The 15,144-nt window shown below is 50.6% G+C and overlaps 1 protein-coding gene across 2 annotated transcripts; it reads right to left on the bottom strand.

Moving 5' to 3' along the window:
• Window positions 1–105: 105 nt before the first annotated feature.
• On the bottom strand, window positions 106–15,116 carry HEXD (hexosaminidase D). Of its 2 annotated transcripts, none has more exons than XM_043905113.1 (14): window positions 14,601–15,116; window positions 14,250–14,299; window positions 13,090–13,230; window positions 9,812–9,921; window positions 7,095–7,182; window positions 5,864–6,028; window positions 4,552–4,735; window positions 3,585–3,656; window positions 3,259–3,454; window positions 2,437–2,519; window positions 1,583–1,661; window positions 1,406–1,507; window positions 1,099–1,188; window positions 106–496 (listed from the first exon to the last, which is right to left on the bottom strand). In XM_043905113.1, the coding sequence occupies exons 3-14, from the start codon at window positions 13,171–13,173 to the stop codon at window positions 310–312; spliced, it is 1,440 nt and encodes a 479-aa protein (XP_043761048.1). In that variant the 5' UTR covers window positions 13,174–13,230; window positions 14,250–14,299; window positions 14,601–15,116; the 3' UTR covers window positions 106–309. The 2 variants fall into 2 exon arrangements, with proteins under 2 accessions (XP_043761048.1, XP_043761049.1); XM_043905114.1 differs by having other exon boundaries at window positions 106–638.
• Between the last annotated feature and the right edge of the window lie 28 nt (window positions 15,117–15,144).

Raw genomic sequence — 15,144 nt, forward strand, 5'->3', positions numbered from 1 at the left:
GGAGCTGGGTTGGGCGAGAAGGGTCTCCAGAGCATTGTGAGGGCCCCACTGTAAGCAGCCCGGGCCAGAGTAGTAATGAAGCCTTTTGAATTCCTAGTAGCATGATTTCTGGATTCCACTCTCCTTTTTATTTCAAAAGAAAGTTCTAATGCTCATCGCTGCATAGGCCCAGGGGCCTTTTCCTTCCATATTTACTCTGTGGCTGCTGCCCGCTGGCATGGCTGTCCAGGACTCAGGAGGGGCACATGGGGCCGGGTGCAGCCAGACAAGGGTGCTGGGCTGCTGAAAGCCTGTTCTTGGCCTCTCCCCTCAGGGGTCCTGACCTGAGTCCTGCCTGGGGCCGGCCGCCTCACCCAGATCCTGTAGCAGAGCCTGCAGCCGCCGCAGGCTGGGGTGCACGTTCTCCTCCAGCCACTCCTCCACCGTGTCCGGGTAGAAGACACGCTGCAGGGCAGCCTCCAGCTCCCCTGCGAGGGCGTCCCACCTGGCCAGGAGACTGAGGACCAGTGAGACAGTGAGCCTGCCCAGTGAGGGCCCTGGGGCGTACCTCATGGCCTCCAGAACCCCACAGGTCAGGACATCCTGGGCTTCAGTTTACTCATCCATGGAACTGGGCCCTTTGCACCAGCCTCATAAGGTTGTTGGGAATCAATGAGTGACTGTCAGTTTGACCTCTGAAACTAGCAGGCACCTCACAACTGGCTGGCAGGGTTTTTCTTGGTGCCTGAACCTGCCGTGACAGTTGAAGGCATCTTATACTCAGTGGGGACAGTCTGTGTTGGCCTCTGCTCACAGCTGGGGGAGCGGTGGGGAGGGCCGGCTGGGACCCTGTCCCCATGGTGACACATGCGGCCACAGCCCTAGGCAGTCTGGTCCTACCAGGAGCCCTGGACCTGGCTCAGGGCGTCTGGTGACCCTCAACCCTCTCAGGCAGGAATGCCCCAGCTTCTCTTAACACCTAAGGGCACAGCTGATTCAGTCAGGTCACCCAGGAGTCGGTGGCTGTGATACCTAGTCACCTCGTCCAGAAGGCTACCAGTGCGCAGTGGAGGGTGGGCAGCCCCGGGGGTGGACACAGCAGGGCGGGCCGTGGGCTACCTGAGTGCCTGGGGCTGGATGTGCTCGATCATGACGGGATGGATGAGCTTCCTCCTGCGATGGTAGGCGCTGAACCAGCCGGTCACGTACCTGCAGTGGAGTGGGGGCCAGGGGGCAGGGGGCAAATCGACACACATAGGTGGGTGCACTGTGGCTCATAAGGCAGCCTCAGTGGTTGTAAAATAAGACCTTTGAAAAGCTGGTAGAGACTTTTAAAAGTTGTTTTCCACCCAGGAAGCTTCCCTGCAGTATTAGCTGGCCCTTGCCTTGCCAGGAGGTGGTGGGGGTCACGCCCCCGCCTGCTCACCTGTCCCTCTCCAGCAGCGCGTCCACGGAGCTGCACAGATGGAGGCTGACTTGTATGACGAGGGCCAGGATGTCGCTGCCAGGGAAGGAGCTGGCGCCCTCACTGCACAGGGAGCCGACGTACTAAGGAAGGGCCCAAATGTGAGGGGAGAGGCAGGGCAGGGGGTGAGGGTGTTACCTCCTAAAATCCATTTCCTCCAGGCTTGAAACCCCAAGAAAGTTCTCCACTCTTGCTTTGACATGTTCAGCAAAGTCTCCTGAAACCAGCCATAGATGGAGGTCAGAAGGGCCTCTGGAGGAGGTGGCCTGGACCCTGTGCTGGCTGGACCTCCCGGCCTTTGGGCGTGGGTGGTGGGCAAAGTAGTTGAGAAGGACCGCTGGCCACGTCCAGCCACATACATGCCAACCTCAGGGATGGACGAGCCCAAGGCGGGAAGGTTAGAAAAGGGTAGAGTCCTGGTATCTGTCCTTCCACATCCTTGTGGCTCAGCACAATCCTAAGTGTGTTCATTATTCAGTCCACACTTTCTTCAACCACCTTAACATCTTTCTGCTCCAACACCACATACATCATCAATTAAATTCCCACCTCGTCTCGAATGGGAGTTTATATAACCAGGGCTTCGCCATCAAGCATGTCTGCTGGTTTCTTCCATCTCTAAGCATCTCTGCCTGCACCTGGCTGCTCCCACGAGAACCAGAAGTGAGGGAGCTGCCCTCGCTGGGGGCCACACCCACTGACTGGGCACTCAGGATATTTACCCAGTGAGGACGGGCCCTTTCCTGCACCCTGTCTATGATAAGCTTTCTTGTGGGCTCCCTCTGCCTGCGGGGCCCGTCCCCCTACCTTCCTGGCCTCTGTCTTGGGTTTAGGCTTGAAGACCCAGGCTGTACTGGGGTGGGTGGGCAGGTGAATCAGGGCCATGGTGTGTTCCCCTCGCCCTCAAGGGTTGGAAGACCACAGTCCAGCCAATGGAGGTGGTAGTCGGAGGCCCCGGGACTTGGCTTCCTGGGAGGAGCAGGGGACCATACCGTGCAGCAGCGCCTGCAGACAGACGGCCAGGGACGGGATTCCCACGGGCAGCAGCTCGCACAGCACGGAGAAGTGGTCATACCTAAGTCCGCGGGAGAGGGACTCAGCGGATGCTCGGGCATGAGCCACCACGAGACAGGACAGGGATTGAGAAGCTTCTGCTGCTTCCTGAGCTTCCTTGGTTTTGTGGGTGTGTGGGCAGTCACACTCGGATCCCACCCTGAGGGACCTGCCTGGGCTTGATGCTCTGTAGCTGCCACCTTGAAATTCTTGGGAGTTCATCTCTGACTCAGCCCTGTGAGGGCGGGCTGAGGGTCAGCAGTCAGCCCCGCCTCCAGCTGCCTCCCGTGGGGTCAGGGCCTCCTGCTCTTGGTGTTGGGGTCACCTGGCCTCCCCCTCAGCATGGGACCTGAGGCCAGGACTTGCCTGGGACCAGGGGTTAACTTGTAACTCTACTTTTCAGATGGTGTGAAATTCTGAATGAGCTGAGGTCTGTCTTCACGCCTCTCCCAAAGTGGCCGGGGTGGTGTGAACACACAGAGACACGCATGGTGCAGACAGAGCGTGCACCAGGAGGGCCAGTGCCCCGGAGCGCTAACACCCTGAGCCGCATCCCCTCAGCAGTGTGGTGTGAGGGGCTTGACTTCAAGGGGCTTGTTTTGAGCGGCTGGTCCTCCCACACCCTCCTCAGAGTGCTGGCTGCTTCCCCTTGACAGAAGGAGAGAAGAACTGAGGCCCAGACTGGATGGGCTGAGGAGGGCCATGTGTCCTGAGTGACGGGAGCCACTTATAGGGCATCCCTGGGGCCCACGTGGCCTCACCTCTGCCAGCCAGTCAGGATGATGCCCCGCAGTGTGTCCGCTGGCATGCTGCCCGCCACCTGCAGCCACTGCAGGTGGTTTCTGAGGTGGTGCTCGATGGGGGTCAGGCTCTGGTTCACTCCTGTGGCCCCCTTGAAGGCGCTTGCGGCCCAGAGCCAGGAGAAGCCACTCTTCTGGTACTTCTCCACAAGGAGCGCTGGGTGAGCAAGTAAGAAGTGTGAGTGGCAGGCCCTGAGGAGGTGTAGCTGCGAAGCCTGAGACACTCGCTTGTCTGGGTGGAAAACCAAGAGGAGCCCATGACCGGCAGGCTCCGTTCTGGTACTGACCTTTGCCGTGGATGTCCAGGTCAGCCCCATAGTCCCAGAGCACAGGCTCCACCAGCTGCGGCACCCTCGACCCTGGGAGTGGAGAGAGGCCATGAGGGTGGGTCCCTTCAGCCCTCCTTTCTTGCATTAAAATGGATTTAAGTACAGACTCAGTACTACGCTAAGCGTTTGGTTATAAACACTGCAGCCGCCAGGCCAGTCAGCTCTGGAAGTGACTGGACACTGCTGGAGCTGCTAGGGCCGAGCCCCAGGCCAGCGGCCCCAGAGCTCCCTCAAGAGAGGGAGCTGCACTGTCTGCACGCGGGGCAGGCCCAGGTGCAGCAGGAATGCACTGCTAAGCGGACTTATTTATAGTGAATTAAAACCTAAGTGGCCACATGTGGTAATGGCTGCAGCCAGGACACCTGGACCTTGCAGAAGCGTTCGTGGCAATCTCCCCGTCTCACCCCAGAGCCTCAGGCTGGGCCTTGCTGGGCTTGGTGGGGGCCTCTGCGTCCCTCCACCAGCCAGTGTGAACCTCAGTGGAGGCCCCTACAGGGCTGGCCATGCAGGCGTGTGGGGCTGAGGGCCCTAGAAGCACTGGATGCTCTCATGGTCTGCTGGGGGCCGCTGCTCCGCAACTCATCCCCTGGCCGCTGCTCCGCAACCCATCCCCTGCTCCTGACGGTCGATGCCCCCCCAGGGCCTCATGCTACCCTCCAGGTCAGGTCTCTCACAACCACCCTCCTGCAAGACCTTTTAGGGAAACAGCACTGTCATATGAGAAACACGTGAAAGTGGTCCTAATAACGGAGTGGTCTGGAACTAGAAGCTTCAGTGCAGCTCTATGACAGGGTCTAGGTCTCTCCTGAGCAGCTGGGGGCTCGGAGCACTCGGCATCCACCCCTCGTGGCACCAGGAAGCCCCACTGCTGAGTGTGACCTGCACCACCACCACCCCCCGCCCGCCAGGGCCGCGCTCCACCAACCTGAGAGCTGGTCCTCAGGGATGTCCCGCAGCATGTCGTCCCACATCAGGGGTGTTGTGGTGGGGTACCGGGCCCGCACATGGCTGGCCACCGCCTCCATGTGGGACAGACACAGCCCTGCTTTGCTGTTGGGCTCCTGCTGCAACCACTGTCTTGAGGTCTCACCCTCTCCAAGGTAGTAGACCTAGGAGGAGACACAGGTGGGTTGGCCCCAGGACCATACATTCTCACCCATGGGTTCATGCTGTGGCCTGGGAGAATCTCAGGGCAGCTGCCCATGGGGAGGGGGCAGTGAAGGGTGCCCTGACTTCTGCACTGACACCCCAACTCAGCTCAAAGACTCCCTTGAGCCTGGGCACAGGAGCACCACAGGAGCTAGAAGGTAAAAATGACCAGATGTCCAGCAATACAAGATGGACAAACAGAGTGTGGCCTGTCCACACTCTAGAATATCACTCAGCTGCCACGTAGATGAATGAAGCTGGAGAAGGTGAATGCACGCATGGAGCAGCATTTCATTTATGGGGTGCTGGGGTGGGGGGATAATGCAGAGATGGAAAGGAGATATGGCTGCAGGGGCAGAGGGCGAGGGGGTGGGGAGATGAGAGGCCCTGCACTAGGCAGGGATGAGGGCTGCACAACACTGAGAATGACTAAAAAGTTACTGGATTGTTCACTTTCAATTGCTTTCAGTGGTAAATTCTATATTACGTGTATTTTATTTAAAAAAAAAAGTTTTTTTTGAAGAAGAGGATCAAACTCTGGAATAAAATGTCCACAAACCACTGTCCCAGCTCAGATGCCTGAGCTCAGACAAGCAGAGGTCTTTGGGTCACTGCTCGGTGGCTCGTAATCTTCCTAAGACCCTGTGTTTCTTGAAGACAAGAGGGGGCACCCCTGGGAACTGCCTTTCCAGCCAGTACTCCATGACCCTAAAGTGGTATTTCCTTTCTCTCACTGTCTGAAACTGCACTGCTTCAGGTAGAGAAAACTAACCGGCTCAAACTCATGGCCACCTTGGCCCCAAGGACATGAATGTGCGGTAAACTAGGGGCTGCTCTGCTGTCCCGTGGGTGCCTGAACCCCACTGCACCCTGCTTGGCTCAGTAGGTTTGCCCACAGGAGATCATTTGTCAGCTGGGACCAAGGCCCTCACTGGGGCACATCTCCTCAACCAGCCTTTCTTTATCCCTGGAGCTACTTTTCTGTTTAAGAGAAGACCCCACGAGGTGGGAGCAGGTGACCTTGAGGCGAAGAGAAGGGGCTGCCGCAGACTTGGGGGAGCTGCCTGCTGGCAAGGGGAGGCACTCACCTCGTCACAGCCGACGTGGAGCCACCGGGCGCCCGGGTGCAGCTCCATTACCTGGTCGATCATGGTTCTGACCAGTGCCAGGGACTCCTCTTTGTGGGGGTTCAGGGTATTGGGGAAACGTGCCACTTCCCGGAGGTGAGCAAGAGCCTCATGCTTCAGCACAAACTGCGGGGAGACAATAGGAAAGCTGGCAACCCTGGGGAGAAGCTTGCGCCCGAGCTCCCCGCAGTTGGGCTCCTGCCCCTGCACCCTACCAGCCTCGTGTCCATTAGAGTTCCCAGAGGGGCCAGCGGGGCTGCCCTGGGCATGAGAGCCAGGGCTCTGAGCAACCTGGCTGCTTGGTCAACAGCCCTTCTCCTTTCCACCTCTAACTGGGCTGAGTAAGAAAGTGGACAAGACAGTCTCCCTTCACAGCAGAATTACATCTGGGTGGACTTCTTGCTCAAGTGAAGAGGCTGGCAAACTACCCACTCCCCACCACACTGCCGAACACACACACACACACACACGTACAAAGTGGAACCATTTGTCAAAAACAACAATTTCAGGCCTCCAGAAACCAACCAAAGGTGAACAACAAATTGGGAAATGTTTGTTCATGAAAGACTGCCACAACTTTGGGTAAAAACAGAGACTCTGCAGCTACACACACACACACACACACACACGGGCCCGAGAGGGCTGGGTGGAAAGCAGAGCCATGGCAGATTGAGCACTGGCTGAGCTCTTAAGTGTGGCACCCCAGCCCCTGGGGCACAACGTGGAGCCTTACGGGCTTGGGCACAACTACTGCCCAAACTGCATGGAATCACCAGCTGTCAAGACAGAAGAGTAACCCCCTAAGAGCAAAAAATAAAAAGAATAAAAACCCAACAGAGGCATCTGCGGCCACACACAGCTGGGGAGACAGATTAAATCAGGCAATTTACAACTACCCATGGGGGAAGAAGTCAGATTCATTATAACATATGATCTGAAATATATAGTTCTCAACCAAAAATTGAGACATGCAAATAACTGGAAAGTGGGATGGACACTCAAAGGAAAAACAAGTCTATGGAAACTGACGTTGAGAGGGCCTAGATGCTGTATTTATCAGACAACAGCACCTTAGCTGTTCACAGAGCCTCTCTATGCAGCACTGAGCTGCTCCCTGCAGGTGGCTGGCCCTGCCCGTGCACCCCTCAACCCCACACCCGGGTGCGAGGTAACTTCCCTTCTTCCCACTTACCTCCATGTGCCCAAATGTCTGCACCAAGGGAATGACCTCCAGCTCATTCAGTGTGGCCAGGTGCAGGATCTCTTTGATTTCGGAAGGGCTAGAGAGACAAAGACCACCCTAAGAGGTGCAGGCCAGCCTCCATTTAGGCTCCCAATCCTCGCTTGTCAGGTTCCTGGGGGACTTTACTGAGGAAACCAGTAGGATCACTAACTCTGAAAAGCCCAACAGGTATTCTTAAGTTTTCAGAGAAGACTTCCATGCTACAGTTCAGGAAAACGATGCTCTGTTATGTCATCAAGTAACAGTTTACTTCTTACCAACTATTCTGACTCAAACGCTACAAGAAGCTAAAGTCATTTTACCAGAAACTGGGCCACACAAGGAATCATAGTCTAGAACAACGGTGGGAAGACAGGGCCTGAGGGTAAATTCACCGCTTGTTTCTGTACAGTCCGTGACCTAAGAATGGTTTCAACATTTAAAAATTGTTGAGAATGATCAAGAGAAGAAAAACATTTTGTGACCTGTAAAAATTGTATGGGAGGGCTTCCCTGATGGCTCAGCGGTAAAGAATCCACCTGCCAATGCAGGAGACACGGATTCGATCCCTGGGTTGGGAAGATCTCCTGGAAATGGCAACCCACTCCAGTATTCTTGCCTGGGAAACCCCATGGACTAGAGAGCCTGGCGGGCTACAGTCCATGGGGTGGCAAAGAGTCGGACATCACTGAGTGACAAAAGAACAAAAATTGTATGGAATTCATCCTTCAGTGTCCACAAATAGGGTTTTATTGCCATGCCTAATCATTATTATCACCTGTGGCTGCTTTTACCCCACAAACAGTTGTAACAGAGATGAGATGGGCTGCACAGACTGAAATATCTACTGTCTGGCCCTTTACAGAAAAGACTGGTGACCCCTTTAATAGAGTTCCAAGACTAGGTGGAGTGGCTCATCTGAGGCGGTTAGTAACCCCATTTACTGGGGCTTTCCAGGTAGCTCAGTGGTAAAGAATCTGCCTGCCAATGCAGGAAATGCAAGAGACGTGGGTTCAGTCCCCAGGTTGGGAAGATCACCTGGAGTAGGAAATTGCAACCCACTTCAGTATTCTTGCCTGGAAAATTTCCATGGACAGAGGAGCCTAGCAGATTATAGTCCATGGGATTGCAAGGAGTCAGACATGACTGAGCACGCATGCATTTGTTTATCCATCTATAAATGGATAAAACCCTTGGAAGGAAGTCACTGTCAGCACGCCTGAGTGTTCGTCCAGGTCAACATCCTGCCACTGAGACTACTGAGGATGCCATCCCGGAAGGGCCCCTGACCACTCTACTCTTGAGTTGTCACTTATAAATTCATCTCAATTTCCATGTTTGAACCATCTCTAAAGTTAACCAGTTTTATAAATGAACTGATTATATAAGGTTCTATCTTTAAATATACCTTTTTCAAGCTTCACTGGAACCCTGGTACCTTTTTCACTTTTAAAAACAAAGGAACAGAACACATTTGTTGTACGAAGAAACACGAATACCTCTGCCATCATACCACATTAATGCTCTGGATCACGCCTTTCCTGTTTCCCATTCACAGGAATGGGAAGTGTGTTGGCAGTTCTGTCACATGGAGCCAGGCGTCCTCCAGAATGGTTAGGCTGCTCTACAGCCCACCAGTGGGAGGCTAGTTTTTGCTCACCCTCGTGGACACAGAGCACTATCATTTTGTTTTAAAAGCTTCTCCAATTTGGTGGCCAAAACGGCATTTCATTGTTCTATTATTATCATATACTTCTTTCTTTTGGGGGGGATCAAAATGTTCTTTGTCCAATTTTCCTTTGGGCTATTTGTTATTGATTTACATGGATACCCATAATTTTAAAGCCAAGTGCGGTATGCCCACGACCATGCTATCTGACCTTCCTGATTCTGATCCTTTCCCCGTTAATCCTCACTTTTCTGGTGAAGATCCCACCTGGGGCCTTAAAGACCCTCCCTCCTTCTCCTGCATGGACACCTGTCAAAGTGTCCCCCATGCATTTCACATCCATAGACAAGACTGAAACATATCACAGTGCTTCCTTCTGGGGGATCATTTGTGGTCGTTGTTGCTCAGTCGCTAAGTCATGTCTGATTCTTTGTGACCCCACGGACTGCAGCATGTTAGGCTTCCCTGACCATCACTATCTCCTAAAGCTTGCTCAAACTTTGTCGGTTGAGTCAGTGATGTCTTCCAACCACCTCATCCTCTGTTGCCCACTTCTCCTCCTGCCCTCAATCTTTCCCAGCATCAGGGCCTTTTCTAATGTATCAGCTCTTCACATCAGGTGGCCAAAGTATTGGAGCTTCAGCTTTAGTCTTTCCAATGAATATTCAGAGTTGATTTCCTTTACAGTTGACTGGTTTGATCTCTCTGCAGTCCAAGGGACTCTCAAGAGTCTTCTCCAACACCACAGTTCAAAAGCATCAATTCTTTGGCACTCAGCCTTCATTATGGTCCAACTCTCACATCTGTACATGACTACTGGAAAATCCACAGCTTTGACTATAAGGATGCTTATTTTCTTTTAAATGTTTCCAAATTCTCTTCAGTGAACATGCTTTATTTTTATGATTAAAAACATGTGTTTAACAATTCTTATCTCCCCTCCCCTCCCCTCCATGTTGCTCCCCTGCACATCCCATTTTCTCTACAGAGGCATCGCCCTGCTTGGCAGCTCAGGTACCTGTACGCATGCTTGGCCCTCAGCAGCCTCAGGTGGCCCTCATAGGGAAACATGTCTTCATACTCAATGAGGACGCCATTTGCACCCAGGGCACGGAACAGGGGGAAAATCTGGGGAGGAGACAGAAACATCACGAAAAAATGACTATTTGAATGGAAAATGACACACATGCAGGTCACAGACTCATTCTTTCAGCTGATGGACATGGATTATAGCTGATCTTTGGATTGATAATTCTCCTGGAAACTTTCCACCTGATATGTGTACTCTGTGTTATGCCAACTAAACACAAATGCAGTGACATGTTCACTTGACACAAGGGACGGGGTTTCTGCATGCTATAGAATAGCAGCTTCCTGGTGGCTTAGCTGGGGAGGGAGGGCTGGGCAAGCAGGGTTAGATGGCACCTCATCTGGATAAGACTTGCAGCGTGGGGGCCTCCTAGAACACAGGGAAGGGGCAGGCTGGGGCGATGGGAGCCTACAGGGCTCTGGAGGGTTAGTGGTGAGCGCCTGGAAGAAACCTAGAGAAGGGAGACGAAGGAGGAAAGAGGTTGTCCCTCTGTGCTCACGGGGTTCCTGCCCTGGTTCTCTCCCACTTCTTTCTCCACCTTTATCTAGAGAACATGGACTCCTATCCTCCAAGACTTTTAGGGCTGTATCTACTGTACACAGCACTGAGATTTTCTTCTAGCCTGGCATCACAGGCAGGGGTGGGGGCTCCTTCACGTATTTAGAATATAAAACCACCCCCAGACAAGGGCCACTACAGGTTTTACACAATTTGTAGCACTCTCTGATGTTGCTTTCAAAGTTTTCTTTCCCCAAGAGTATGGGAACATTCTTAAACATGCTGGATAGAAGAAGGAAATCAGCTTGGGACCAATAATTCACTAGGATCATTTATAAAATGGGTCATCAATAACTGACTGCAAATTATAAGAGGCTGATTGTGGAAAGGAGTCAGACTAACCCAGGTCAGTCACTTGCACAAATGGAACATAATGGTTACAGCATTTCCATATTTTCTGTAGTGTTTTTGCTCCTGGTATCCCTTGCAGGCTTTGGCCATCTGACCATTGGATGGCCTCTTTGGCATTTCTATTGGGGCTGGTAGAGATCCTTGGTGCTCTGGGTGGCTGACAGGCTGCTAAGCTTAGCCTGAGGGAGCCACTCAGCAAATCGTCGGAAACAGGAGGAATAAGAAATTGTTGTCTGAACCTGACTCTGTCCGTTGGCAGCAGCAGGGGGCTCCAGCTACACATAAAGTAGGTCTTCTTTGCCTGTCTTTCACATCTATCCATTTGTCACCGTGCTTTTCTCTTTTCATGTTTGACTTTTTTTTCTTTTCTGCCGTTGCTTTCTCAATACTGGTTCCCATGGTGTCTATTCACTTTTGTCCTTTTTCTAGTTTAGTCTCTATTTCTGATTTTTTTCCCTTATAATTCATCCCTGAGTCTGGAGGCAATCTTTTCACAATCTACTTTTGTCTCGCTGTTGCTTTCTGGACTTTTTAAAATATTTATTTGGCTACCGTGGGTTCTAAGAGCGGTATGGGGGAATCTTCGATCCTCATTGCAGCAAGGGGGGTCGTTAGTTGCAGCATGTGGGACTGGGCTTTTCTAATTCTAACTTACGCTGTTCTTCCATAGCTTCTATCACTTTCTTAGTATCTCTGATCTTGTTCTGAAATATTAAAGAACTGTGTCATCTGCTTTGTAGTCACGTGGTCCTGGTGCGCCTTCACGGTTACTCAAATCATTGTCCTCTATTTTCTGGCAGTATTTTTGTATGGCACAACCACACTCCTTTCTAATTGCCCATTTTACAATGAGATGTGTTTTCTTCTATTTTGGAGAGCAGGTTCTAATGTTTGGGATGGAGCTGGGCTCCCTCTGCAGCTGTTACATAAAGGATTAGCAGTTACAGACTTTGTGCAGCTACTTTCATAGCACTCAGTCTTCACTCCCTCTGGATCCTGTTCCTCCAGCATTTGAAAACTTCTCTCTCCTTTACCTTAGTGTTACTCCCCAGTTCAAGATGGAGTCTTTTCCCAACATTGCATTTTGAGTGTGGGATTCTGTCCTTCTGGAAGAAGTTTCTGGAGAGTATTTTGGAATGCCTTGAGGTCTTGAGCACTCATCCTCAATTTGGAGCCAGTGACATCTCATCCAGTTTCTGACTTTACTTGTTGGGCTATTTTGTGGGTTCCCTGGTCTTGGAGTCATCTGAATTTTTTTTTTTTTAATATTTATTTTTATTTATTTGGCTGCACTGGGTCTTAGTTGTGGTACGTGGGATCTTTGATCTTCGTTGTGGCATGCAGACTCTTATTTGCATCATGTGGGATTTAGTTTCCTGACTGGGGATCGCACTTGGGCCCCCCTCTCCCCCAAGCATTGGGAGCTTGGCGTCTTAGCCACTGAACCACCAGGGAAGATCCTAAATTCTTTTTTATCTTTTCTCTACCATCCCTTGCCCAGCTGCTAACCCCACAGGAGTGTTGAGCTGTCCGTGGTTTGGCCCCGCCCCTTGCATTTTGGCATTCACAGGGAAACCCTGATAACTTACATTTGTTTTAGAGTACATGCTTTTCCTGTGGCTGCCATAACAAGTCATCACAAACCGGGGGGCTTGAAATAGTAAGAATGTATTCTCTCACAGCTTGGGAGGATGAAGCCCAAAATCTAGGTGTCAGCAGGGCCATGCTCCCTCCCAGGCTGTAAGGGGCATCCTCCCTGTCTCTTCCAGATTCTGTGAGTTTCTGGCTTCCTGAACCCTCTTGGGCTTGCATATGCATCGATTCTAGTCTCTGCCTCTGTCCTCATGTGGTACCTTTTCTATGTTCTCATGTCATCTTCCCTCTGTGTCTATTGTCCCCTCTCCTTATACAAACACCACTTATTGGATTAGAGCTCACCTTGTTCCCACATGACCTCATCTAATGTCAGAGACATCTGCAAAGACCCTATCTTTAAATCACAGGTCACATTAATAGGTCCGCGGGGTTAGGATTTAAACATATCTTTTTAGGAGACACGATTTGGTTCACAACAGAGGTTGTGGGTTTTTGTCTTTTCTGTTTTTCCTTTTGCTATCCTGGTTGCTATCTGCTTTGTGAGGGGATATGGGGGAAATACAAGATCTATGCTGCTGCCACCACGCCTCAACTCAGAACCCATGGTTGTGTTCCAAGAATGTATCTACAGAACGCTGTTCACAACTTCATAACCAAACCCAAGGCAAAGTGATTCTCTAGAGAAGAAGGGGAGCTCTTACCTCCGAGAGGTAGCAGACCTTTGGCGGGGCTCCTTTCAGGTCCAGATGAACTAGTCGCATCTTAAATGGTGAGGAACCTGACATCTCACTATTTTTTGAGAAGTCATATAACTAAAAAATCTCTTTTCTGGGCACTTCTTCCTAGTGCAGAAATTCAGGGTTATGTCCTTCCAATGTCTGTTTCAATTCTGATATGAACTAGGAGAAAACTCATGTTCAAATACAAGAACCCTTGTCATACAGCACTGGTTTCCTTATAAGATGGCTGTAATCTACAATAATACAAATGACTGCAAAATAATCTCCTGTTTTAAAGACTATCTTATCCTATATATACTATGCCAGTGAAAACAGGCAAATATCTCTTAAACATTTTTCAGGCCCCACAATATGATGCTTCTGTAGAAAACTGATCCTCAATTTTATTCTACTTTAAATAGTATTAAAAATAATTTGCATTTTTAGAGTTTGAGTCAGCTTGGTTGCAGGGAGGGAGAAACTGTAAAAATTTATCCTAGGTCAGAGAAAACTGTCTAGGATTTAAAATAGGCCATTGATAATTTAAAAACAGGTAAGTCACAAGCTTATCAGTGCTGACTAGTTTATGTTAAACTAGAGGAGGTATCTGGATGAAGCATAAAACACACAGAATTAGACAAGAAAAGAAAAGAAAATCTCTGTATATTGGTCATATATTCAGCTCCACAATTCAAACTACTCATTCTGTGCAGATTCATAAATCCCTGACCTTAGGGACTTTATAATATAGCAGAGACAATAACATAATGCACATAGAAATCAACCAATTTGATTGAAAAAAATAAATTATATTCAAAACAATCTCAATGACAAAGTTCTTAAGGCAATTACCTAAACTGCTATCTGAGAAGTGGATGAGTTTAAGACAAAGCATTTTGAAAAACTGAAATGTCTCAAAGCTGAGTTGCTTTACGTTTTGAAAAAATAAATAATAAAAAAGAAAACTCTAACAACCCCCCTGCCCCCAATAACCCAAATGTATTTTCTAGAGAATAGAGTTAAAAGAAAAATTTTTGAGCTAAGAAGTCTGTATTAGTCCTGGGTGTGCTTCCTTGTGTTTAGAGAGAAATCTTCTTACTTTTCCTATAGCCCTACGGCAGGAATGAACATCGACATCTTACCTGATTCAGACACATTCAGAGTTGTTTACCAAAGTAAATTGCTGCAAAATCTAAAGGGAAAGGAGAGAGAGAAGTTAGTATTCCCTCTTGCAAGTGTGTAGTTCTTTACTTTGATTCCCTCCTGCACAAGGTCTATAGAAATATGATTATTTCAGACTTGGATCAATTGTCACTATTGTTATCAGACAACCTGGTAGGTAGGTCTGCAATTGTCCTAGTCTCTTGGGCTTCTAGGTAAGTTGCCAGGCGATGGCATCTGATTTCCCGTTTGGAGACTGTTGGGCAGATCTCTTTTCTTGTTCAATGAGTCCAGGTTTTTTTTCCCCCCCTCTGTATCAATAAATTACTCACCTTCTTTAGACTTAATCCTTATGAATGAACCTCACTGCTAATCCCACTCATTCAGAATCTTAGGTATCTTGACAGGACTGGTTAAGATCTTACTTCTTGCCCACTGGACAGGAAACTGAATGTTGTAAACTAAACAGCAGGCCTCACAGATACTGAGCACCAACAGGACCCAGTGCCCTCAGGTGTGGCATGGGCCCAGGGAGAGGAGCGTTGGAAATCCCACAGGAGAGGGTGCGGAGACCCTGGGAGGAGGGCTTGGACACCGCGGGGAGAAGGCTTCGAGACTCTAGGAGGAACTGGAAACCCCGATAGAGCACGCACGGCGGGGCAAGGACACACTTCAGTAGAAGGTTCGGAGGCTCGTCAGGTTCCGTGGAGGTCGGGGGAGGCGGGGTACGGCCAAGGCAGGTGCGCCGCGGGGAGCAAGCCAGGTCCGCGCTCGGGTCCCCGCCCTGCCCCGCTCGGCGCTCGACCTCCGATTGCTCAGGCCTGGTCACCAGCCCGGAGGTTGAAGGCTGAGGGTGTCGCTTCGTGTGCCCGGCCG

Source organism: Cervus elaphus, chromosome 5 (assembly GCF_910594005.1).
Source record: "Cervus elaphus chromosome 5, mCerEla1.1, whole genome shotgun sequence".
In the NCBI taxonomy this organism is placed as follows: domain Eukaryota; kingdom Metazoa; phylum Chordata; class Mammalia; order Artiodactyla; family Cervidae; genus Cervus; species Cervus elaphus.